Below are 25,373 nucleotides of genomic sequence, written 5' to 3'. Positions count from 1 at the left end.
TGTCTTTATTGTAGAAATGCAGAGGATTCAACAAAAGAAAGAAACAAAATCAGATATTCAAAAATGCAATTAATGACTTTACAAACATTCATTAAATCATTTCTTCTCTAAACATTCAAATATTGCGAATAAATTACAAAACTGTAATGTTCTTTTGCATAGGCAAAAAATAATTTGACTTCAAGTGTATACAATAAATATACAAGACTAGATAAGGAGGCAGACCAAAACGAAAAGCAAATTTGATCAGATGTACTGTACAGTACACAAAAACACTGATTTTCACATTGAGGTTGGTACTGTGCTCGTGACAGTTAGCCACCAGTGATGACTAGTCCTTCTGTTTGAGCTCCATTGTAGATTGGGACTTTTCAGACTTTTTTGATTTCCTGTACTTGTAGGCCAATAGGATGGTAGCCAACAGGAGGACCAAACCAATCACCAACAGGATCCACTGGCCAGCTATGGCAGCCCCGCCTTCCACATTCATACCCAGGAAGTCCACTTTGGACTTAACTTCACCTGCAGGACACACACATAAAATAAGTTAAACACTATGCCGGACTGATATCTCACTCACTCACAAACTCACTCAGTCACATGTAACTTATCTAACAAGCTGCAGTTTTCCACAAAGGGATGATGCTATGTATATTTTCAGACCAGTTCTACACATACCTACTTGTATGTATGTAAAATTAAATAATTAAGTAAATAAATAATAATAATAACTATCAAAGTATGTCATAAAATATTAATAGTATAGTATATCATCAAAGATCTTGTAGACCAAGGTGTCATACAGAATGTCATAAAAAAAAGTCTAGTATGACATACAAAGAAATCCTAATATAGTATGTCTGAAATATCATAGCATAATATGACATAACAATATTAGAGCATAGTATCACAAAAAAGAACACAGTATAATAAGAGTCATAGCATAGTATGATATGAAAAATATAGTATAGTATGTCATAAAAATATCATAGTGTAGTATGTCATAAAAATTTCGCAGCATTATATATCCTAAAAAAAGTCATAATACAATATGCCAGAAAAAAAGTAGTAATATTGTATGTCATAGAAAATATCATTGTGTAGTTTGAAAAGTTATAGTCTTGTTATATTTTAGTATGGCATAACACTAAAAATCTTGCAAAAAAAAAAAAAAAGTCATATATATATGAAATCACACAAATTTAATGAGCTTAAGTCAGCTATATTTATATATGACTTTTTTTTTTTTTAATGAGCTGATTTCATGAGCCATTCACAGTTTCACTGTACTGGCCGTGTGTACTTAGACTTGCATGGCTTAATCTTTGAGACAAGCATATGCTACTATATATATATACTAAACACACATATATATATATGTTTAGTATGTCATAAAAAAAAGTTGTAATATAGCATGACTTTTAAAATATCACACAAATGTCATACTATAATATGCCATAAAACATATAGTAGGGTATAGTAGTATAGTAGTAGACTATGTCACAAAAACAGTTATAATATAGTCATCGAAAAAGTTAGAAATAGTACAACATGTCAAATGAAAAAAATCATAAAAACGCCATCATTATAAAAATGCTTTAGGAAATGTCATTTAAATGTCATTTAAGTGAAATGTCACTGTATGCTGTAAAAGATTTCTCAACAGTGTCACCGAAAACCTCATAGTATAGAAGGCCATAAAAAGTGTCAGAGTAAAACATTAAAAAGAAAGAAGAAGACAAAAAGAAAGAAAAATTACACAAGATGTTACACTTGTTACCTATAGATGGCGCACACCAACATATCTAAACTGTAAACTTCCTTGTAGATATTCAAGATATTCTGGCGGTTTGTATCAATGTCGGTTTTGTTGTTGACACTGTTATTACAAATAACCTCCACAAAACATCTGTCTCCAGATTTCTGTGTTGGTATCAGTGCCACATAATAATAATAACTGGAAGGTGAAACACAGTGTAACTTACTGTCTCTTGACACAGTGTCGTCTGAGGACACAAAGTCACTTGATTTTACCTCCGATACATATTCTTCCCACACTCATTCATTACTCATTTTGAATCTTGATCTGTGCGCAACAGCTGTGTTTTCTTTTTCCCACCATCCCTTCCTAACTCTCTCTTTCACTCTGATGCTAAGAATCTCATCAGTCTCATATGTACACATCCTTTCAGCAGGATCTCATCAGTAAAACAAGAGGAGCAGGAGATTGATTTCACCGTAAGCCACGGCAGAGGAGAAAAACAAAATTAACTCCTCTATGTGAAGACATTGAGAGGATTTTTTTTTTCTGGGAAGGAGTTCAAAAGTATTTGGCTTGGGGATTGGAAATCTTATTTAACACAAAGGGAATGGGCCTATAGGCGTGAGCTTTTATTCATGTTTCTGTGGAAGTATCAAAGTATGTGTCTGCATGAATGTGTTGGACGTACTTGAAGGTTTCCAGTCGTACTCCGGCCACCCGCGAACATCGTTGTTCTTGTTGTTCTCTTTCTCCAGCCATTCAATGAGAGGTTTGAAATACTCCATGAGAGGCTGGGCACTCATCTTGGGCTCGCCAGTGATCATGGTCATAGCCTCGGGCCAGGGCTTACTGAAGCCCAGCTTCATCACATCGCTGCAAACGACAACAGGTCAGAGAGGTCAGAGGAGATGAGGATCAGTGGCAAGAGAGTGTAGCAGAGATGATTACACATGTCGTTAAGCATGCTTTCACCAGCTGCCTGCACTGATACTTTCATATCAGTGCCACAATCATGTCTGTTCTCTATGGCAGTGGTTCTAAACCAGGGGTCCTTGAGGGAGCTCCAGGGAGTTCCCAAAAATAGGGAATGGTATATTCTCCCTATTTAATTGACTGTAGAAGTGAGCCCAGCATAAGTAAGAGTCATAAACGTGACTATTCTGATCACTGGTTTCACTTCCTCCACAGTTATTTCTTCAGCTGTAGTTGACAACTACAGAATTCTGGTCTTAATCATATTTAACAACCAAAATCTTTTCGGATGGAGGTCCCTGAAGCAAAATATTATCAAATGATGGTCCATGAGCTATTGTCTAGGGCAACGAATTAAGGGGTTCTTGACACCAAAAAGATTGAGAGCCCTGTGTAAATGTCTATAAAAATTCATTTTCTAATGTGAAGAAACATGAAATATTCCTTCACTTTTATTTACACTGAGGTTTTTCATTTTCAACATTTCATTTTCAGAGCTGAGAACACTACAGTAGAATAAAGCTCATTTGGGTATACAAAGAAGAAAAACATTCTGTGTGTCCACAAAATAGCAGCTCCAGACTTTATACTTGATGACATCATAAGTTGGAGACTTCCTTCACTGGTTTCTGGCTTTCAAAGAGAGTAGCTCACGTTCACAAATATTGATTGAACTTTCCTAGACCATGGAAATAATATTTCTTAATTAAGGTGGTGGTTCCCTTTAAAAGCTTTTACAATCACACACAGTGTACGTGTGTATGTGTACTAACCCCAGCAGCTTCCCAGCTTCTTTCGACTTGTAGATATCGCAGGAATGTAGATTTCCCGTATGGTTGGCAGCATTACACAGAGCCTTGTGGAACTGAAACTGGATGACGAAGCTGACGAAGTACCTGGTTGAAGATCATGAAACATGCTCTGTCATAATTTGCTTTAATGCCAGCAGAATACAGGAAACACATGAAACAAGCTGGCACTGTCATGTCACTTCTGTGTGATGGATTTTCTTTTTAGTCATGTGAGAAGTTGTGTTTATCTTATCTTTGCATAGTTCACTGTAGTGTGTTGAAGCTGTTATCATTTTATCTGTGCTTAATTATCAGGCGCCCTGTTTGTTCTGGCGTGCAAGGAAACTTTACCTTACATATGGCACATTAGCAGGGATGTGGAACTTTGCACCTGGGTCGAAGTCGTCCTCAGTACGGGTTACTGGTGGACACAGTCCCTGGTACTTCATTCTGCAATGTAGAGAAGTCTTATCTAGTTTTTATTTGAGTAAATATTTTACAAAAGCATCAATCTACAACTTACTAATTAACTTAATGACTATTTTTTATTATTTACAGATGATAAATATTGCACTTTGTAACTGTAAAAACAATGGTGAACTTTACCTGAGGTTCCACCACTCTTTATTGTACTCAGATGATGGGATGCGACCGTCAAACACCTTCCACCTCCACTGATCCATCAGGTAGCCAAAAGGTAGGAAGGCAATCTTGTCAAGCGCCATGCTCATCAGGAAGTTGATCTCACTCTCTAGAGGAGGGCACAAAAACATCAAAATCATGAGCTGTGTTATAACATCGCATGCTTTTACAGAACGATACAGTGTTCCTGGTCATGGTCTCACCGAAGTTGTTTTCAACTTTGTCCAGGAGGCCGATGCTCTGCAGATGTTTGGGCGTGGACACGGACAGGGCTAGCACATCGCCGATGGCCTCGTGGAAGCCGGGGTTGGCTCCATCGCGAAAGGACACAGGTTGGTCTTTGTACTGAAGGAAGTACTGGACATGGCCCATCTCATGGTGCACTGTGATCAGGTCATCCATGGTCACAACAGTGCACTGTTTGATCCTGGAGACACAAACAAGGCCATCATTACAGCAAAAAACACTTTCATGCACCTAATGAAGTTATTACAATTTGCTTCAATAGCAGTCTTACTTTTATTAGACCTCATGTGATACTACTGGCACATAAACTCAAGATAAAAAAAGATGTCTTAAGCACCATCAGTTAGGTTCTGAAGAAACACAAACCTGAAGTCTTTTCGGTTATAGAAGTCCCACGCAGAGGCATGGCACACCACCTGGCGTCCATCAGACGGCTTCTCCAGCATGGACTTGTCCCAGAACTCTTGTGGCATTGGCAGCAGACCCAGAGATGTGAAGAATTTGTCTGATTCCTGGAACATTTTGATGGGGTTCCAGCCCTGAGCAGGAGAAGAGGAGTATTAGTAAAGATGTGGATGAAAGTGTGCGTATATATAAACAGTGTTAAAGGCAATGAGATACTCAATACTTGGAAAAAAGCAACAGCTACTTTTAGAGAAGAGATGATGGCAGAGAATGTAAATAAAGGATACAAAGTATGATATCCTTGAAAATATGTGTACAGTATATTGATGTATAATGTACACTTCATGTCAGTTATGAATGTCTGCTGCTGTTTGTCAGTGCAGTTAAAATCCTCTGTATTTATCCCCATTCTGCTTCATCCTCCACATTGGACTGCATTCAAGTTTCGTCTTCAATCAAACAAACTGATGCTTGACCCCTAAAGTGGTGAAAGAGCGCACAAGCTTGTGTTTGAGTAAGTGTTCTCTGCCTGTGTCCTTGTGTATTCATGTTGGTGGCAGTGATCATTATGCAACAGCTGGCTCATGTGTTCATTCACCTGTGCCACCATAGCAGGAGTGGCATCAACCTGCGTAGCGTGCGGGTAGGGAATGACCAAATCCATAATGCCGGACCACGTTTGCGCCCACATGTTGCCTGAAAGGACAGAAGACAGCACTTGTATATTGTATTTTTTCTAAGTCATGGGGCAAGTCACCCTCCGCTCCGCTGGCGTTAAACCAAGTGGGATTTGCGGCTGTGAGTCCAATCCCTAACCGTGTGGAACTGTCACATGTAATCTCACGCTTGACACCTCTGAAAGCAAATTAAATCCTGCCTAAATCCAAATGCATCTACAGCCAACGACAGAATATCAATGGGGTATGCTTCCACACAAAAGGAGAGCTTGGGCTAGAGCATTAGGATCCTTTAAATTCCAAAGTGAAATACTGACTGAAGTGTGGTTTTGGCCTGTGACCTTAGCCTTAACACCAGCGAGCCTGGTGATATCTGAAGGCAGAGTAAAGCCACAGATATTGTACTCACACAAAGTGCAGCTGCATGAAAGTCAGTCCCAAACCCATCTTGTTACTTACCCAGCAAATGAGCAGGAATGGGTCCCTTCAGGTTGATGTACTTGGAGCCATACTTTTTATACAGAGCTCTGCGCACATAGGCATGCACATTCAAGTAGAGTGGCTCCAGCTCCTTCCACAGAGCCTCCAGGTCTTGCTCAAAGGTAGGGGTTTCATACAGGGAGCGCCAGAAAGCCCCATTGTCAGAGTGACCTACAGATGATACCAGGGATAAAAACATCACTGAGGTGCAGGTGGAGCTTTATGCAAAAAAAAAAAAAAAAAAGATACAGAGAGTTAGATGAGAAGATTATATCACTGTCATGTCTATATGGTCAATAGGAAACCATCATAATCAGCAAATTAGCTTAGCTTATCACAAAGACTGGAAAACTAGCCAAACTACACCTGCCTACCAGCAAGAGGGGCCACACTCCAACCTTGTCTCAAAATGCGCCGTACACCATTTAACATCTGTGTGAGATGCACTGGGCTTATCACCTACTTCAATGTAAACCTAGCCATCAAAGACCCTCAGTACAACAGAGCGTAAAGGTCCACTGCTGTCCAGTGTTGAGGACCAGCAAACAACATTGGTTGTAGCATTCGTGCCACTCAAAGCCTGGAGTTTTTAGCAACATCTACAATCTTTTCCTTATGCTAATCAAGTAGTTTCGTTGCCCAAACCTAACCGCCAGCTCCCTCTGCGTCAAGATACGATGCAAAAGGCTAATTGGTGAGCTTTAGCAGTTACGGTAGGCAGATTTTGTTACTGTTGGACAGAGCCAGACAAGCTGTTTCAGCCTGTTTCCAGTCTTTGTCCTGAGCTAAGCTGACTGCCTGGTCACAGCAGTTTCATATTTACCGCACAGACATGAACATGGTATCATTCTTCTAATCTGACTCTCGCTAAGAAAGCAAAGAAGCCCATTTTCCAAAATGTCAACTCTGTCGAGCCAAGACAAATCAGCCGATGAAACTGTGTCAAAAAGGTTCTCAAAATTCTCAAACTGCTCTCCAGGGCCCACCTTCTTGTATTTTTTAAGCAGGAGAGATCAGTGAGAATAAAAAAAATTACTCTTTAAGGTCATACCATTGAGTCTGGCAGCTGTGTTGGCCAGTTCAACATATCTCATGTAATCAGAGCGAAGCACTTTGCCAGCAGCATCTCTCCATCCTTTCCAGGCAAACAACAGTTCGTCATAATCCCTGGACTCTGCCATGATCTTCTGGAGATCTGAAACACAACACATTCTTTTGTTTCTCTAACCTTACCCTTGAACAGTATACAGTTCAATGCAGCAGAACATTGTCTGACTTTTTGTGAAATACTTAAGGGCCACGGTGATAGTTATTGCACCTATTAATGTTATCACATCATCTTTTATAGTACAGGATGTCTACAGGTATTCAACCCTTATGTTTAATTCTTTCTAAGGCATTTTTAAGATATTCTTAAAACAAATTTAAGACAGATTTTTGGATGGATCATATTTTCTTTTTTCAAGCTTTGCAGGTAAGTATATATGTGGTTCCGTGTAGAGGTAGGTTTTATAAAGAAATATGGTTATTAGAGTGAGTTAAGTTGATCTACATTTTACCAACAGCTAAGTGCAAGTATAAAGTAAAAAGACAGTATTAGGTCCTGTGATTTTTAATGATTTTTAAGGCCTCATAGGTATTAAATTGAATTTAAGTCATTTTAAGATTTTTGAAGGACTTGCAGACACCCTGTAATAGCAAATAATTACATGTATCAATTACCAATGTGTAAACAATAATTTGCCATTAACTATCTGGTAAGTATTGAGCAGTTCCTCCACTGTTTTCTCTATGCTACATTTGCTTAATTATTTATTTTATTTATATGTTTCATGTTCAGTTAGTCTTACCTGGATCCAGCGGATGGCACTGCCCATTTTCTCTGCACACCTCAGCCACACTGTACTTGGTCTCCATGTTGGATAGGAGAGTGTTGTACTGAAAGGGTAAAGGCATCCATAAAGCATTACATCCCACTGAAACCATCAGCAGTAATCTGGATTTGATATTATATGGTGACTATAAGATGAACAAGACTGGTGGGTCGTGGTCCAAACGTGGATCCATTCTGAATGGACCACAAGTGACTCACGAACGTGTCAAGTTTGTAAAAAACACACATATTTTTAAGTAGAGGGGTTAACAGACAGCTACTTGATAGAGACAGCAAACTAGCTTGATGACTCGTCCAAATGCAAGTATGACGCTTAATGTATTAAACTGTGTGGACCTTGAACTAATGACTAAGGAGAAATCTAGACCATGTGGCTGGACCAGTTGGGAACCACTGTGCAAGAGAATCACTGAAAAATATTTTACTTCATATATCAACAATGGCTACAGTTACTACTTGTTTTTTACTGTTTGAGTTGGCTGATACTTGTTTGACATAGTATGTACGCAATTGTGCACAGCTCCCAGAGCTCTGTGTGTGGTCCATAAAGAGCCTTCCCTTCCTTTCACCACAACACTACAGTTTACAAAAAGTATGACACACAGGCAAAGAAATCCATGGTGGCTGGCTCTTGCTAAATTGCTCCCAACAGGTTTAAAAACAGTATTTGTCCATCTTGTGCCCACAGTGTATTTGTGACTCTTTTGAAATGTGGTCATTCCACCACAATTATATTGGACTGACTGTTTCATCCCAACAGGCAACACAAAGGGAAGGTTTTTAATTATTAGAGCAAAAGAGCCAAAGTTGATTCCAAAGGCGCTTTAGTCAAAAAATGAATAAGAAAGATAGATGGCATTGAAGGTCTTGCAAAGGAGGGAATGAAGGAGTTACCTCCCTTTCAGCTCAATTTACTTAATTAGCTTTCTGCCTGTAATGATTGTTACAAGAAACACATCTTAGTTTTCTGTATGTTTATGTCTTATTATTGTCAGGAAAGAACAACTTCCAACTATTTGTGTTTCCAGTGCAGCTCTCTCTTGAATGAATATTTGTAAAAGATCTCCACACCTCTTCCAGTTGTGCCGTGGGCAGCGCAGCCCTCTCAATGTCGCTGAGTTTTTTGATGATACGTTTGACCGAACCGTCCTGGAAGTCAGTGGTGTCGTATTGACGGGCCTTCTGTCCATACTTCAAGGTGTGGGCTGACATCTTCAGGTTCTTCTCAAGCTAGAGAGGAATAATGAATACTCTTTAATTTACCTAGTTTTACATTATGTCACAGTGGATGCAGGGTGACTTGGTGGATGAATGGAAAGGTTTAAAATGCACAGATAAGGTAATTCGATTAATGCATACAGTACAGGGCTGATTAGTGACTCACTGGCTCAATCAATTATTGATTCATTGACACATTTTTTGATTAAGCAATTATTGATTCCCCGACTTAATGCACAAAATCAAAAGTCCTTCACATTTGATTGATGGCGGATGATGCTTGAACAATGTTAAGGGAATCTCAGTAGAGTCGCTCTGTCAGAGGGTCTCACCATCGCCTGCTTGTTGGCTTCGTTGATGTCGGTGTTGTACTTCCAGGAGGCCTCAGTGTAGGCGTTCCACACTACCTCAGCTGTGCTGTTGTACTCCTCTAGAAATTTCTTTGCATCGAGCTCATCTGTGTTCTTGTCTGGGTAAAGAAGAAGGCACAAGTCTGCTGAAACACTGTAAATTAAGATCCATGTAATCAAGTCTGAAAAATACTATCACATTTAGGCTAAATTATGATGTGTGAGCTATGATTATGATGTGTACACACCGGGGGCTTTTCTTTTTTCTTTTTAGGCGTTTCAGAAAACTGTACTTTTCTGTTTGTGTGCATGCATGCAGAGAAAATCCTGGAACAGACTGCGAGACATTTTACCAAGGCTAAAGAAACAGTTTGCGCCACTGCACCACATCGAATCAATCCTGCACAGCCAACACTTTTTTGTTACATTTTAGAGAAGAAAAAAAAAAATGATGTCTTCAGTTTCATACATGCTGATTTATTTAGAGTGCAGCCACAGCTCTTGTATTACCTTATTTCCTTCCTGATTCTCTTATCATGTTATTTGTTTACCTTTCATTTTGAGGATATATCTTACCAATATCCTCAGGGTAGCCCTCAGGGATGGGTGGGACCCAGTCGAAGTCAGGCCATCCAAGTGTCTCTCCTTTATTTTGCTCTCCCAGCCACTTAATAATGGGATCAAAGTATCTCATCAGTGAGCTGGCATCCAACCTGTTGATCCCTATAGCCTCCTGGAGCACACCTGGCCAAGGTTTGGAAGAGCCAACCTCTAGAATTTTCCTAAAGGGGGTAGAATGAAATTGTATTATACCTTCACTGCTTCCGTTAATCCATTATTCATGTTCTGTGTGATAACCTAGGAGAGACTCAATCAGATCACGTACTTTAAAATGGCCCCTGCTTCTTTGGACCTGTAGATATCGCATGTGTGCAAGGGACCCATTTGGTTGGCTGCCACACAGAGTTTTTCATGAAGCTGGAACTGCAGGATGAAACTGACAAAATACCTGCAGTGGAAAGACGCTGTGTCATTAAAAGTAAAAGAATAGAATACAATTGTACAGAACTAAAAAAAAAGGGGCCCCTAACTTTCAATGGTAAGACTGTTGTGCCAAAGTGTGCCAAAAATAGTGGCTAGCGTTACAGTTAGCTCCACTCTCTTGTCGAATAATGTCACTTTTGGCTCAACAAATTCAAGATAGCGATAGCTTAAATGCCGAACTTGAGGCTTCAAGACAGGTGACTTCATAATGGCCACATCCCTTAATTTTATACAGTCTATGGTTTTTTATGTTACATGAGGGCCACCGTAGGTTCTTCTACATGCTTGGAAAGGGAGGAGTAAAGGAAGGAGTATGTAGTTGGTTGCAATCTGCAACCCCACTGCTAGATGCCACTAAATCCTACACACTGCTCCTTTAGTAAGTGTTTTGGGTTTTCTTTTTGGACTACTTGTCAATCCCACATTGTTGAAAAAACCAGCTGGGCTTTTCTTTTAGAAGCTTCCTGCCATTGTGCAGTTATTGCATCGATGGAAACCACACTAAAGTGCCAGTAACTGAGTTCAGATTACAGCACACAATACCTTCATTCCCAGATCACCAGCCATTCTTGCATGTTCATTCACTTTACCTCATTCACATATTTCCCTGGTGCCCTCATATGTGTGTGCAGATACGTAGTTAAACATACACACACTTGGTTTGATTGTGCATAAAAAGGCCCCAATTTAACAAATGTAAAACTTCAAAGCTGTGATATCTTTGTGACAAGCCTGTATGTGTGAAGTTAATCAGACCGCTAGGAAAACACAAAATACATGTCATAAAAACATCAGTAGCCCAAGCTGATTGTCGTCATCTCTTCTGTGTGTGAACTATTACACAGTGGTGTGGCTGGATGCTACCTGATGTATGGCGTGTTTCCAGGGATGTGGTATTTTGCCCCAGGATCAAAGTAATCCTCTGTACGCCTGGTAGGTGGGCAGATGCCTTGATATTTTGTCCTTTAAAATAAAATGAGAGAATGATTTAGAACACACTCACATACACTGGTTACATAACTAAGACATGACTTCTGGGAAATTATTCAGCCTAATTTTTTCCCTTACTCGTTAAATTTCATGTAGGCTATCCATTGAGTGTCAGCTGGGCATGTGTGCTCTTTTTCCAGCAACACCTCACTTTACACACACAGACATACACAGACACAGACACACACACAGACACACACACACACACACTCGGCATAAATGCCAGCCAGTACAACTGCAGTCTTCCACTGTTACTACGGAGCTGCTTGATTTAATATGTTGAGGCTGGAATTTGCACCCTCTCACCAGGTGTAAACGTTATGCAACATTAGTCATTAACTGAATGTTAAAGTGCCTATAACTATTTTTCCCCCATTAACATTAATGCAAAAGCAATGTGACAGTATGAAAGAGGTTGCTCATAGTGATGAAGCTACAGAGAATCTGTATCTGCAGCTCCCCTTAGGTTTACTGAGCTTTGCAGTGAGTTTCAGCTCATTAGCTGTCCAAGCTGCAACTTTACTGTTTTGGTTCACTCTCACAGCTCTCATGCTGTCATTTTTGGTTGCAGAAGGCAGCTGTTTTCCACAAAAAAAGCAATAAAAGCCCGTTGTACACTACCTGCTCAGCACTAAATGTCCGACAGACACAGAGCCTGTTTCCACCTGGTATTAGCTTTTATCTCGAGTGATCCAATCACATATGAACAGTGCTAAATGCAAGTGTAAATGACCACCAAGACGCATTTTGATTCAATCACTCAAGCTGCTTGCAGAAGTAGTTTGGGACATATTTGACCACAGATCTTTTGTAGTGTAAACCTTAATGTGTCCCTGACAAGGACTACACCAATAATGTAGGAAGTGTTGGTTATTTTGGTGACAGATTGTTGAGGCTCTGTAACTTGCCCATTTTACGACATGTTGGATGTAGTGAAGTGTTGCGTGACCGTCAATAATTTTGCCATATAAAAGGGGATGTGTTGTATCATGCAAAGCCCCCAAGAACAGCACCGGGCTTTAAAGCCAATTGAATATAGTAGTCAAAAGAGGAATTACACTGTCTGGGTCTGTCACATGATGCCATGGGGCCCAAAAAGACTATCTCCCATAGACTTATATTGGGAAAGAGATGTCTGTAAATCAGTGGATACGTTTTTTTTGAGCATCAAAATCCCTGTGAAATGACTTGTTTCACTATTGCAATTTGATCCACTCGGTCTGATAACACTACGAAAGTCTAGAAAGACCGCATGATTAAATAATTTATTCTCATTCAAATTAGGGGAGCCCTAAACTGGAAGTTTGCCGTCTGGCCAGTAGATATTAGCCTCTTGGCCACACTCAGCTGGACTGTAAGTCTTTAGTGTGCTTGCTGTTTGGGCTCCACAATATGGAAGATTCGGGTAATGTCATACCGTGGAAATAGAGCGTTTTTGGTTTCATGCGCCACTGAGCAGCTTTCATATGAATGAACAGGGGCCCACCTCCAACGATGTATCCAGGTTCCTTAATACATCTATGAATTCAATCTATGACTACATCTCCAGCTGTACTGACCCAACTGCTAACGTGACTAGCGAGCATACTAGCAAGCAGCTAGCGAGAGTGCGGACCTAATAACTGGCAGAAACACAGGCAGGAACACAATCTGAACACAAGTGGTCAGGTGGAGACACAAGCAAGACACAGGTGTGAATGGCAATGTGTCCTCGACTTTCCACTTGCGTTCAGATCAACGAAATGTGTGCTAATACTAAGTATAAACATCTCACAGTTAGAGACCACCTGGTGAACATAGTGGAGCTTTACGCAGCTACAGAGCCAGATATCAGGAGGAGGTAGAGATCAAAAACAGAGCTAAAAGAGAGGTGTCAGATGGCCAAAAACACAAATGTTTTTAATATAAACTGCTGGATGTGTAAATAAGCAAATCTTTACTAACAAGTTTCTTAACTTTAAAGGTGATGACATGTCAATGTTGCGTTCACAACTTGTTATGCTGCCACGAAGCGGCCAAAAAAAGCTAGCTTAGCATAAAGACTGTCAACATGTAATGGCAGACAGTAGCTTAATATGAGAGTGGTATCAATCTTCTCATCTCACTATTAGCAAGTGAATAATCACAGTTCCCAAAAGTCAAGCTATTCTTTTAACGTGAAATATCATGCAAGGAAGATAAAGCCTGTGCATAAAAGCCAACCTGAGGTGCCACCAGTCAGCGTTGTACCGCTCTGGAGGTGTGTTTCCACTGAACACACCCCATCTCCACTGGTCGATGAGGTAGCCAAAAGGAAGGAAGGCTATCTTCTCCAGAGCCATCTTTAACAGGTAGTTGATATCAGTTTCTGGAGAAACACAATGCAGAAATACATTTAAAAAAAAGAAGAATACATCTAAGAATTAATTTCATTATTAAAGGTTCTGTTTGTAACTTTCAGAAAATCCTTGTTATTAGTGACCCCTTTCTTTGATGCCCTTAAATGAATTGCAGTCAACATACTGCATGCTTTGCGGTAGCCTACTCCTGCTGTGAGTAGGCACCTGGGCATGACAAACAATAGACTGAGCATGATTGACCATTAACATGTTGAGCTGGAAATTAGCTAGCTAGCTAGCACAGCCCATAGACCCTTTGCCTCACTCCCCGCTGCTAGAACATGCGCGACTTCTTAGGGACATCAGTGGACAGAAGCTTAGACCTTAGCTGCTGTAGCAACTCATAGCAGGCTGGGATCAGACCCCTGGCGCTCACTCTTGTTATGGCTAAATTCAAGTTGCTACATGGCGCCAAGTAAGGGTCTGTCTCCACCGGGCCACCGCTACAACATATATTTAATGGAAACATCATGTGTGGACTCTGTGTTGTGGTGGGTGCAGATCGATTGTTGACGTTAGCTACTGTTGGTGCTGTTGCAGAACTTAAGAGAGGCAGTTCAAGGAAACCTTTACATAGAAGTTAGTCAATAGGCTGATTGAGGCAACTGAGAAAGTTGGCGAAAATGTAAATTATGTTACATTACAACCTGTTCACCCATTGTAATAAAAAAACAATTGATACCTATGGGTGGGTATTTCACTGGCTTTGATATTATCTATTTCTGCCGTAGTTTCTTTACCATAGTCAGAAGTCACAGTATCCAGCAGTTTAATGGTATGCAGATGTTTCGGTGTGGAAACAGAGAGAGACAAAACATCGCCGATAGCCTCGTGAAAACCGGGGTTGGCTCCGCGACGATAGCCCACAGGCTGGTCCTTGTACTGCAGGTAATACTGGACATGCCCCATCTCATGGTGTACAGTAAAGAGCTGCTCCATCGTTACTGTGGTGCACTGCTTGATCCTAAAGAGTATGAATTTCCTTGTATTATCAAGTTTATCAACAAGATGAGCAATGAAACTGGCAATAAATTAAGTGTAGCTATGACTCTTCTAACGACACTCATTAATTTTACCTGAAGTCTTTGCGGTTGTAAAAGTCCCAAGCAGATGCATGGCACACCACCTCTGGACCTTCAGGCTTCACCAGCATGGATCCTTCCCAGAACTCATCAGGCATCTTCTCTAGACCCAGAGATGTGAAGAACTCCTCGGCTACACGAAACATGTGCGTAGCATTATAGCCCTGTGGAGAGGAAACAATCAAGGACAATGCTATCAAACAAAACTATAATCAGAGTCTAAAAGCTGAGAATTTATGAGATTTGTCATTTGAGGTCATTGTCTACAAGACCAACAGAATTTTTTTTTTTTTTTACTTAAATACATCCCAGTAGCACAAAATCCTTCCCCCATACTTACTTGTTTGACCATTTCATCAGTTACATCCAAGTTGGGCTTGTTAGGAAATGGGATCATCATACCATAAATATTGTTCCAGGTCTGAGCCCACATGTTTCCTGAGATTGAGAAAGTAAACACACTTAAGCAACAATTCTGACTTGAGTTGGAGGCACTGGGAAATACCTCATTCACAGTGATGTGATAAGCACACAAAATGACTTGCCGTGATGTGTCAGCAGCTTAATAGTGCATTGTTCCTGCCATGTACAATTACATCTTTGAAGATTTTCCAAGCTTTTATGAAATAATGACTGTTTATGTTAGGGACTGTATGAAAACTATTAAAGCAGTGACAAAATATGTGGCAAAACCCCTACACCCTTTCAGCAGAATTTTCCGAGGCTGTGGATAATTTATTTATACTCACCAAACCAACCAACTAAAAAGATTTAATATGAGATTCAAAGAGATTTGGAACTGGATTCAGATTCCAGAATGCCAGTCCTAATCACTGTATATTACAGGACAACTTTTATGATATGTTTAACTTAAAGGGATAGTTCTGAATTTTTAAAGTGGGGCTGTTTGAGGTACTTACATAGTTAGTGTAATACCTAGAGTAGATTGGCGGTTGGCACGCTCCCACTTTGGTGAAGCAGGCAGGAGCACCACCACAGAAGCTATGCAATGTGGACAGGGGCCGCACCAAAACACATTTGAGCCACCTAAAAAATCTTTATCAGTGTAAATGTATTTAGCATGTTTTCATTGCGTTATCTTGCCATCAGTCAGCCCTTTTCGACAGGTAACTGAAGCCCTTGTATCCATCTATGCTGTAAATCCACCAGACTCCTTTGGAAAAATCATTAATTTTACCTCACAGAACACATAAGTTTATTGTTTACTGTTGCCTCAATAGGTTAGTTTTTTGATTGTGTTATTGTGAGACTTTGGTGAATCTGAACTAATCCTTAAAAACATCAAAATCACACAATAACAAATCAAACAATTGAGGCAGCCATAGAGTACTAACTCCCATGTTCTGCCAGGTAAAATTACAGTTTTTGTCAAAGGAGTCTGGTGGCTTTAAAGAGAGTGATATAACAGTTTTTGGTTCCCCCATGGAAAGGGCTGTCTGACAATAAGATAAACCAGTGAAAATATTCTATATAACATGCACTGAGATTGATTTTTTTCAGGTCGACTTTTTTAGGCGGGCATTACTCCCACCTTAGTCTCTAAACGTAAATTGAACAGTCCTTTTTATTAGTCATATTTCTGTTGCAGTTAATAGGCTGAATGCAGAATAAATTAAGGGTGACTTTGAGCTATGGAAACATGGTGCACTCATCAGAGAGATAATGAAGTGAAAAAAATGATCCTTAACACTAATCAATTTAATATAAAAATGTTCAGTTGTACCTAGCAGGTGGGCAGGGATGGGTCCTTTAAGGTTGATGTACTTGGGACCGTACTGTTTGTAGAGCTGGCGGCGTACAAAGGCGTGCAGGTGCTTGTAGAGGGGTTCAATGGTCCTGTAAAGGTCCTCTATAACCTGCTCAAAGTTCTCAGTCTCATACCAAGAACGCCAGTCAGCTCCAGTGTCGTCAAACCCTAAACAGGACAAAATGGTAATGTTTTTTCAGTCCTCTCTTTCTTCAGATGTTCTACTTCTTTATTCTGCTTGTTCTTTTTTTTTTTTTTTTTTTTACGTCATTCTCAGTAAATTAAATACTTCTCTGTAACACTGTGAAACTTCTCGCCAGTTCTCACCATCAGCTCGGGACGCTTTGTTACTGAGCTCCACAAACTTGGGGTAGTAGTCCCTGAGAGGTTTGCCTGATGCATTGTGCCAGCCCTCCCACACGTACAGCAGCCTCTTGTAGCTCCTGGAGTTGGCCATGATATCTGTGAGCTCTGCAGAATGAAAAAAAAAAACAGAATAGAAAGGGAGGATGGCCTAATCTGGCGCACGGACAAAACAATGTATGATCTAAAAGCAAAAGCTGCAAGACTTTCCTAAAACAGTCAAGATATATTGGTGTTTAGATGACTCCATGCTCTCCCAGCAGGAAAATGCCATAGCAGACACATTATCCAACAAATTACTTTTGAGTTATGACAACTCCATGATATTCTGAGCATCATGTAAAACAACATTTATCTTCAAAATGCCAGAAATAGGAAATGAAGGTGAAAAAAAGGAGAAAGTTGAAGACTGCAAAGGATGGTTGTAATGGTGGAAACAGTGATTGTTGACAGTCTGTTATTGTAATGACTCCATGTACGAACTTTGAATAACCCTGTTCCACCTTAGATATTTTCCAAGACTAAGAAACCAGTTATCATTATGGGGACTGCACTTTAATAACAGTCAGTTAGCTCATTTATATTATAAGTAATAGTTCTACGTCGAAATAATTGTTTTTGTTGTACTGTGTGTGTTGGCAAGCACTTTCTCACAATTAATTTTAGCATTTGCCAACTAAACACAAAGCTATTGTTCACAGTACATGCCAGCAGCGTTAAAAGCTACTGACATGATGTTTCTATAGCTTTTTACTCAACACTCATGGGCACATCCATAACACTTCCTGTGGAGACCTCTCTGAAGTCATTTTGCCCATCCTGTTACTTTTATAATAATAATAATAATGATAATAATACATTTTATTTAAAAAGCGCTTTTCAAAGTTCTCAAAGTCACTTTACAGAGACAGTTCAAACACATCAAATAAAACAACAATTATCAGCAAAGACATCGAAGACAAAGAGGAATAGTAATGGGAGTGAAAAAACAAGGAAATAAGTAAATGAATAAAAGTAGCTAAACATTAAAAGCAGAACGGAACAGGTGAGTTTTGAGTAGTGATTTGAATGATGGGAAGTCAGTGCAGTCACGGATGAGTTTTGGGAGGGAGTTCCAGAGGGTGGGGGCAGCAACAGAGAAGGCTCTGTCCCCCCAGGTTCTGTGCTTGGTCTTGGGGACGGTGAGAAGGTTGGCATTGGAAGAGCGGAGGCTGCAGGAAGGGGTGTAAGGGTGGAGCAGGTCTGTGAGGTAAGAGGGGGCCTGGTTGTGGAGAGCTTTATGGGTAGGAGGAGTTTGAAGTGGATGCGTTGTGGAACAGGGAGCCAGTGGAGGTTTTCCAAGAGCAGATAAGATCTTAACCACTTACAACTGTTTTCTTTTTAGACTTCCCCTCCACATTGTTGTGCATTTCATAATCCTCAACATGGCTCTGATCCTGTTTCTTTCAAATAACTCCACAACATCTGCACCATATAATATGCATTTTGAGGCTCAAACTGAGTGGTTATTCTGTATTTACTCACCAGGTTCCAGGCTCCAGCTCACATTTGGTGATGGATGCACCTTGGCTGTTGAATAAATATTGTCCATGGTGCTGAGAATTGTGTTGTACTGCAGACAAGAAAAAGGGATTTGAAGTCAGTCTTTGATGTTCAAAAAAAGTCAGCGCTGATACAGTGACAAAGACAATTTACTACAAGGACTCACAGTAAATTCCTCATTATAAAATATGAAACAGAAACGCACCTGCTCTCGTTCTTTCTCCGGCAGGTTGGCAGCTCCCAGTAACATGATCTTTTCCATCAGTTTCCGTTCGTAAGAGTCGGGGAGTGTTGCGGCAAGATTACCAGAGAAGACCTGCTTGGCCTTTAACCCCCATGCTGAGGAGAAGGCCTGCTCTACAAGGGATGCATTGACCTAAAGACAAGAGGAAGTAAATGATAAAAATATATTGAATATATGTCTTAGATCATGTGTTTATGAACAAGCAAGGGCCACAGTGATGAGTGTTATTTTCCTGATTAGTCACTTATTATTGACGTGTATCAGGTGTAGAAAGTGGGCGGCAATGAGACTATATTGGGACGTGGTGGACACCTTTGTTGAGTGGTGTGGGAGGAATCACCTGCAGTGTGGCCAAGATAAAGGAGGAAGTGACGATGGACATGAAGAGAGCTGAGGCCTTGTTCAGACTACCAGCCAAAATCAGTTTTTTGGCATATCCAATGGTGGTATGGTATCTACATTGATTTTAGAAAGTGTGGACCATAGATAGTAACCCATATAAAATAATGGATGTAGCCACCATGACGTCACAAACTGGACTTTTGGACTTACATTTTGAAGCCTCTTTGGTTGTCACCATCTTAAATTTTTGGAGCCAAAGGTGACCATATTAGATTAGAGGGTGGATATAACCCTACCACTAGCTGCTAGCTTGGTTAGCACTGTGCATTAACAGCTATGGTTAATTGTGATAATGCTAATGCTAATTTTCATTAGCCAAAAACTGGCTTAAACCATTAACAAAATGTACTTACAGGAAAAACTGAACATCTGACTCCTTGGAGGGTCTTTTAGTACAAATGTTTTTAGATGACCTAAACTGAAAACTCACTGAAATAGTGACAGCTGCAGCTACGCCTATACTCTGTGAATCTGAGTTTACACCAAGCTTATGTTACCTTATAAACATTGTCAGCATGGTAGCAACTTGTCAATGAAAGCACACAACTACAACTTAAAAGTCATACCTTGTTGATGCATAAATTAAAGCTTTAATAAAATGTATATAAGTGTATTATATAAAAACTCACCCTCGGTACAGCTGTCATAAATATTTAAATGAGCTGTAGAGACCAAAACCTTTTTTTGTACCAGGCTGTAAAAATGGTTATTTTTCGTTGTAAAGCAGGGCATTCTAACATGGAGGTCTATGGGGATTAACTCGTTCCTTGAGCCACCCTCAAGTGGCCATTCAAGGAACTGCACTTTTTGGCACCTCCTTGTTGGCTTAGGTCTGAACGGTAAACACAGCACTGCTGTTTCCGTTTAGACACTCTGGTTGCTCAAGTAGGATTTAAAAGTGTCTTTTGTGTAACTCACAGACAACAACAAGGAGTGACAGAGGCACTGAGCCAAATGTACAGCAGCTTCTTCTGCTGGCTTTCGAACATGGAAGTATAAGAAATGGTCCATCATTTTGCCCTTAAACCAATCATGGTGTCAAGTCACAGTGCAGAACTCCTCTGTCGATTGTTTTGAGGGCAAAATAATTGACTTTCATTTCTCATGCTGTAACACTGGAAAGCACTGCCACCAGCATAGCTATGAAGTTGCTGACACCTACGGTGTTACGACAATAACCCCGATAAGTTAGTGATGTCTGATCACTTGCAAATGACACTGCAGCCAGTCTGTCTAAAAGACATTTAAGAAGCAAATCTGATTTGCCTGCAGTCTAAGCATAGTCTTTGATACTAAAAACAGATTTGATAATTTGTATATTAGTTTGTCGATAGTTTGTCATTACGCATGCTGTCTTTTGCACTATTGAAAACTATTGGATGGATTGTCATGATTTAAGTTGTGTTTAGAGGATAATTTACAGATTTGTGTGATCCCCTGACTTTTCCTCTAGCTTGAAATGCAATGCAGTGCAGGTATTCATGACCTTTGTGAACTTTGGTCATCCCCTTCTAATCTCAAGCTATCATCAGGTTAAACTTTCAATTTGTCGATTACTTTGGTTTACCTGTCTAAAAGCTTGGTTTTCTTTACAGTGACCATTAGCCGCTAGCTTGGCTGCACACTTCTACTGTCCAACTCCTATACCTACAACATGTCTCCATCCGCTGCTTGATGTATCCCTTGACAGCTGCACTGACACATCTTCACTTTGGGATTGATAAAGTGCTCTATATGTCTATTAGGAGCAAGGACAGAACAGCAAAACAACCCCTAACTCAAGGATAATATTTCTGAAAAATGCCTTTGTCACATGTTCATATATGGCCTCATTGGATCTCAGGAGCTTTTCTTTATGGCAGTGTCAGAGGTCATGGACATACGTGTACTCTGTATATCATGACAGTGCTTGGAGAATGGATGGAGTCAAGGCTGCTGTGGAATATTGCATGGATTATATATATGTATCACAATGATTTGCTCCAGTTCAAAATGATGAATGGTGCATTGTTACAGCACTATGTGTCTTAAATGCTGCACCATTTGACATTCTATTTGCCTACGCAAAAATGTTGTTTCTCTCTTTGTCGTGTTAAAGTTAAGAAATCCCACTGTAAAGTCAGATAGCTTGGTCAGCCCTTGGGAAAATAAGAAATACCTGCACAGCACACACTAATGCTGAGGTAACCACGTCCTGATAATACTGCCCGAACAGTGGCTTCATTCCAGTAATGTTTTCATTGAAGCTGTCCTTATCTGTCTCTTTCTCACAGCCTTCACTAAAATAACAGGCTGCAGGAGGGAAAACTGGTGACAGTGAGTTGAAGTATTAACTCTGACCTTTGTGCTCTTCCTCTCAATCTCTGTCTTTTTTCTCTATCGTTTTTTCCAGCCTGCCTGCACCCTCCCAGATAATCACATTCTAAACCAAAGAAACACAATAAAGATAAGCCTTTTTTTTGCTGATTTTCTTTCCCTAAAGGCCTCTGTTATACAAGCTGCAATTTAATGTTGTAATTGTAACGAGGCTACAGTTAGTTACTCATTTATCCTTTAAAGGTTAAGCCTGTAGGATTTAGAGGGATATATTGGCAGAAATGGAATATAAGTATAAATAAGAATCATTGTGTTTTTGTTACCTTAGAATGAGCCATATATATCTACATCAGGAGCGGGTCCTTGTCTATGGAGATCACCATGTTGCACCGCCATGTTTCTACAGTAGCCCAGAATGGACATACCAAACATTGGTAGCCCCTCCATGTTAAGCCTACTGGAAAATGCTTTATTCAGTGTTTTTACCAGTTTAAATGATCGGATCTTAAACACTGGAGCTTTAAAGACATAACCTATATGTGTACAAAAGATAACTGGACTAGAAGGCAAAACTGAGTTTCTTTCTTTCTTATTATTTTATTAACTTTTAAGGTTAAATACTCAGGTCAAGAGTTATTTCCGGATATTCGTATCTGAAATACTTGAATTCTTAGAGAAAAATACTTTTCTTGGCTGACAAAATGTTTCTAAAATGGATTTCAAAATCAGACTCTTCACCTGGAGCTAGTTTTCAAACTTCACATTCAAGTCACACGACAAAAGCTGGCAGCGTGCAGTGCAATGAGCCTCCGGCCTGACATTTGATGGCAGCAAGGAATTTTATTCTGGGGTTCAAAGGACATTGGCCATTGATATCCACTGTCATCGATTTTTTATTCAGCATGATTAGAAGCTTGTGAGCTGATCCTCATTCTGTCTGATCTTCTACATGTGTAGCGCAAGCCTCATTTGCACTGTGTGTGTGTGTGTGTGCGTGCGTGCGTGCGTGCGTGCGTGTGTGTGTGCGTGCGTGCGTGTGTGTGTGCATGTTTTCTTTGTGTGCATGAGCAGACTGTAAATGATGAATCTGACACTTTATTCTAATAATTTTAATGTACTATAATAGATTTACAGTGCAGCCTGAGTGGAATGCCAACACTAGAACATTTCTCTGTTAGGCTGAATTGCCACGCTCACCCCCTCCCTGGCTGCCAGATCAGATGGAGCTCAGCTCTCTGATCCACTTTGATCCCATCTTTGAACTGTCCGTGCTCGCACATGGCAACTACAATCCCACTCATCTTTCACCTTACATCCCTGGACACATTCTCGAGAGCAGAACACATTCTGCAGCTTGACCCTGTTGACACTGGTGTGGTGGGGCTCCGCATCTACACCTGTTCAGTGTGTGAGGAGACCATAGCCTGGATAGTGTACTGAAATCCTGTTGTGACAGCTGTCCAAGCACACGCGGATTAAAAAATCCAGGGGCTTTGCCTTGAGTGTGTCAGTTGGACAATTTGCTTTCACAACTTTGAATGTGACAGCTCGTATTGTTCACACAAAGCCATGAATACGGTTGTATTGACTCTTGTGCCCAAAGCCAAGTAAACACTCTTTCACACCTCTACAGTTTCATTGCAATCTCCTGCCTCGCTGTACTCTTCTCCCACTTTATTGCCGGTATCCTCTCTCCCTAATCTACAACATTTATGCAAATGTTTCTCAGGCATATGTTGAGGTGAAACTGTAAAACCATTCCAGTCTGCAATTAATGTAGTGCCTCATAGCTTGCCTCTAAAAAAAACAATTTTGAGATCCCTGCAAAGGTGTTAGTATTTCATTGACTGCAAATATTGCCACCTTGGACCATAAAGACTATTAGTGTGTGTAAAATTGCATCCTGTAGTCAGTGTCTCCATGTGGGGGAAGTGCATCGAGCAGACTATATCATAAAACAGACAGTTAAACAAACGAATAGCCAACATAATGACACACAAGACCCTTTAGAAATGTATTCAAAACTTGAAGACGTTCGCACCGCAGGCATTCAGATATGTTTTGTATTTCGAGTAACACACAAGCTGAGTTGGCTGCGCTGGGAGGAAACTGAGCATGTCATTCTGGAGAGAGATGAATAGGGGTGATCTCCAAATCATGCAGGGCTCAGCTCCACAGAAACCCTTAACCATGCATGCATTCATGGTGACATGGTGCCAGTGCTGGCAAGAACTGATCAACTTCATGCCAGTGTGAGAGAGAGGTTCATCTAACACATCACCCTGTAAGCTCAAGACTCCAGGAGTTGTCGTACCTGAAGCTGGGAGTTGTGATCTGTGATGTTGGTGTTGTAGTTCCAGCTGGCGGAGACGCTGTGGAACAACACCTCCTCAGCAGTGTCGTTGTAGTCGCTGATGAACCTTTGTGCATCTCCTGTGGTGTTCAGATATTCCCCTGGCATCCAGCTTCCTGGCAGAGCCCCAGAGAGTCCCAAGACCGGCAGCAGCAGCAGCACTGACCACAGAAACCTGTCCATGCCAGTGCCCATGGCTAACCTCCACCAAAGTAAGAGTGGAGGAGAAAAGTGTAAAGTGATAGAGTTGAAAGGAAGAGCTAAAAATACTCTTGCTCCAGTGAAGTGAGAGTACACCTTCCCCCTGGAGCTGTTGTCTCATCCACTTCTTCACTGCTCCCTTCTCAGCCTCCCAGCCTGGCTGCTGGTGAAATGCACAGAAGCCAAAGAGAGCTTCTTTTTAAGTGTCAGTGTAACCCAGCCCACACTTCTCTGCAGCCTTCCCTCTCACTACTTTACAGCACTGGACACATTTTCCATCCAGTTCCCTTCCTTGCCACTACCTTTCCTCCCTCCCTTCTTTTTCTGATTACCTGCCAGGATTTGGACGGTTGGCAGTATCTTTGATCACATCCAAGTTTCTATAACAGTACAAGATGAGAGATAAGATATGACACACCGGTGCAGTGTGCCTGACTGTCTGCCTGTAGAGTGGTGGATCCTCAAAACCAGCGCTAGAGTGCCTGGGAGGGACTCCACATACTTTGCTCTCAGTTCCCTCCTTCAGCTTAGTGACAACAGAGGGAGGGGGAGTTACAAAGACAGGGGGGATGAAAGAGAGAGGGGACAGGGGAATGAAACAGGAGGGGGGTGACAGGATTGAAGGCTGACGGTTGAAAAGGCTGTAAGAGATTAGCAGAAAAAGTGAGATAGAGGCACAAAACAGTAAAGGAGGCTCACCTTGAGATGTGTCCTTTTTAGAGGGTGTTAGACAACACAGCTTTCTCTGAAAACCAATATCAAGTTATTACAAATGGAAACTGTATTTTACAATTTGACACTGATTCCCCATTAGCTATCAGAATTTCTGCAATAACCACCAAAAAGAGACAGCACAGACAGTTGACAGCTTTTTTTTAAGAACGAGGTAGTTCACAGCTGTCAAGCAGTGCAGGGATTTTCAAGTCGTCTCCATTCTTGGCAGCTTTATAGTAAAATCCAAAGTGTGTAGTCCCACTGTACTCTAGTATGTAATAAGCCTGGCTGTTGCACAGCAACTGTCAGTGCAAGTAGTGCAGCTTATATCAATCACTGTGTGACAGTGTATTAGCACTAGAGTATTCATGAGGGATATATTCCACAGCGCCTTCAATTTTCTCCACTTGAGGGAAAAAGAAACAGTTGTGCACTTTTTGCCATAATCACTAAGTAAACAAACCAAATTCAATCTCAAATTGAGCTGTTACACTATCTCATCCTACTGGAATCCTCCGGGAGAGCAGTTAGGCCCAGGT

General features: G+C 40.7%; 1 protein-coding gene across 1 annotated transcript; it reads right to left on the bottom strand.

Moving 5' to 3' along the window:
- ace (angiotensin I converting enzyme (peptidyl-dipeptidase A) 1) lies at positions 1–24,572 on the bottom strand. The gene is made up of 25 exons (XM_050060696.1): positions 23,881–24,572; positions 18,810–18,980; positions 18,587–18,674; positions 17,027–17,170; positions 16,676–16,867; positions 15,272–15,369; positions 14,926–15,095; positions 14,590–14,813; positions 13,674–13,818; positions 11,346–11,444; positions 10,324–10,446; positions 10,014–10,219; positions 9,420–9,556; positions 8,941–9,099; positions 7,826–7,913; positions 7,027–7,170; positions 5,955–6,146; positions 5,417–5,514; positions 4,780–4,952; positions 4,371–4,594; positions 4,132–4,276; positions 3,877–3,975; positions 3,508–3,630; positions 2,451–2,635; positions 1–522 (listed from the first exon to the last, which is right to left on the bottom strand). Exons 1-25 carry the CDS (start codon positions 24,112–24,114, stop codon positions 332–334), a joined length of 3,852 nt encoding a protein of 1,283 aa, XP_049916653.1. The 5' UTR covers positions 24,115–24,572; the 3' UTR covers positions 1–331.
- Positions 24,573–25,373: the final 801 nt, after the last annotated feature.

Source organism: Epinephelus moara, chromosome 13, assembly GCF_006386435.1.
Source record: "Epinephelus moara isolate mb chromosome 13, YSFRI_EMoa_1.0, whole genome shotgun sequence".
NCBI classification, from domain to species: domain Eukaryota; kingdom Metazoa; phylum Chordata; class Actinopteri; order Perciformes; family Serranidae; genus Epinephelus; species Epinephelus moara.
The sequence above is the reverse complement of the archived record's forward strand: the minus strand, read 5'-3'. Positions and strand labels throughout refer to the sequence as shown.

What these genes read in the sequence shown, in the direction of transcription:
- ace (XM_050060696.1), bottom strand. Translation starts at nt 24,114, where the DNA reads ATGGGCACTGGCATGGACAGGTTTCTGTGGTCAGTGCTGCTGCTGCTG. An exon ending in CAAAGCGTCCCGAGCTGATG is followed by an intron (nt 16,868 to 17,026) that starts GTGAGAACTGGC and finishes TGTCCTGTTTAG; the next exon opens with GGTTTGACGACACTGGAGCT. An exon ending in TATAACCGAAAAGACTTCAG is followed by an intron (nt 4,595 to 4,779) that starts GTTTGTGTTTCT and finishes TTGTGTCTCCAG; the next exon opens with GATCAAACAGTGCACTGTTG.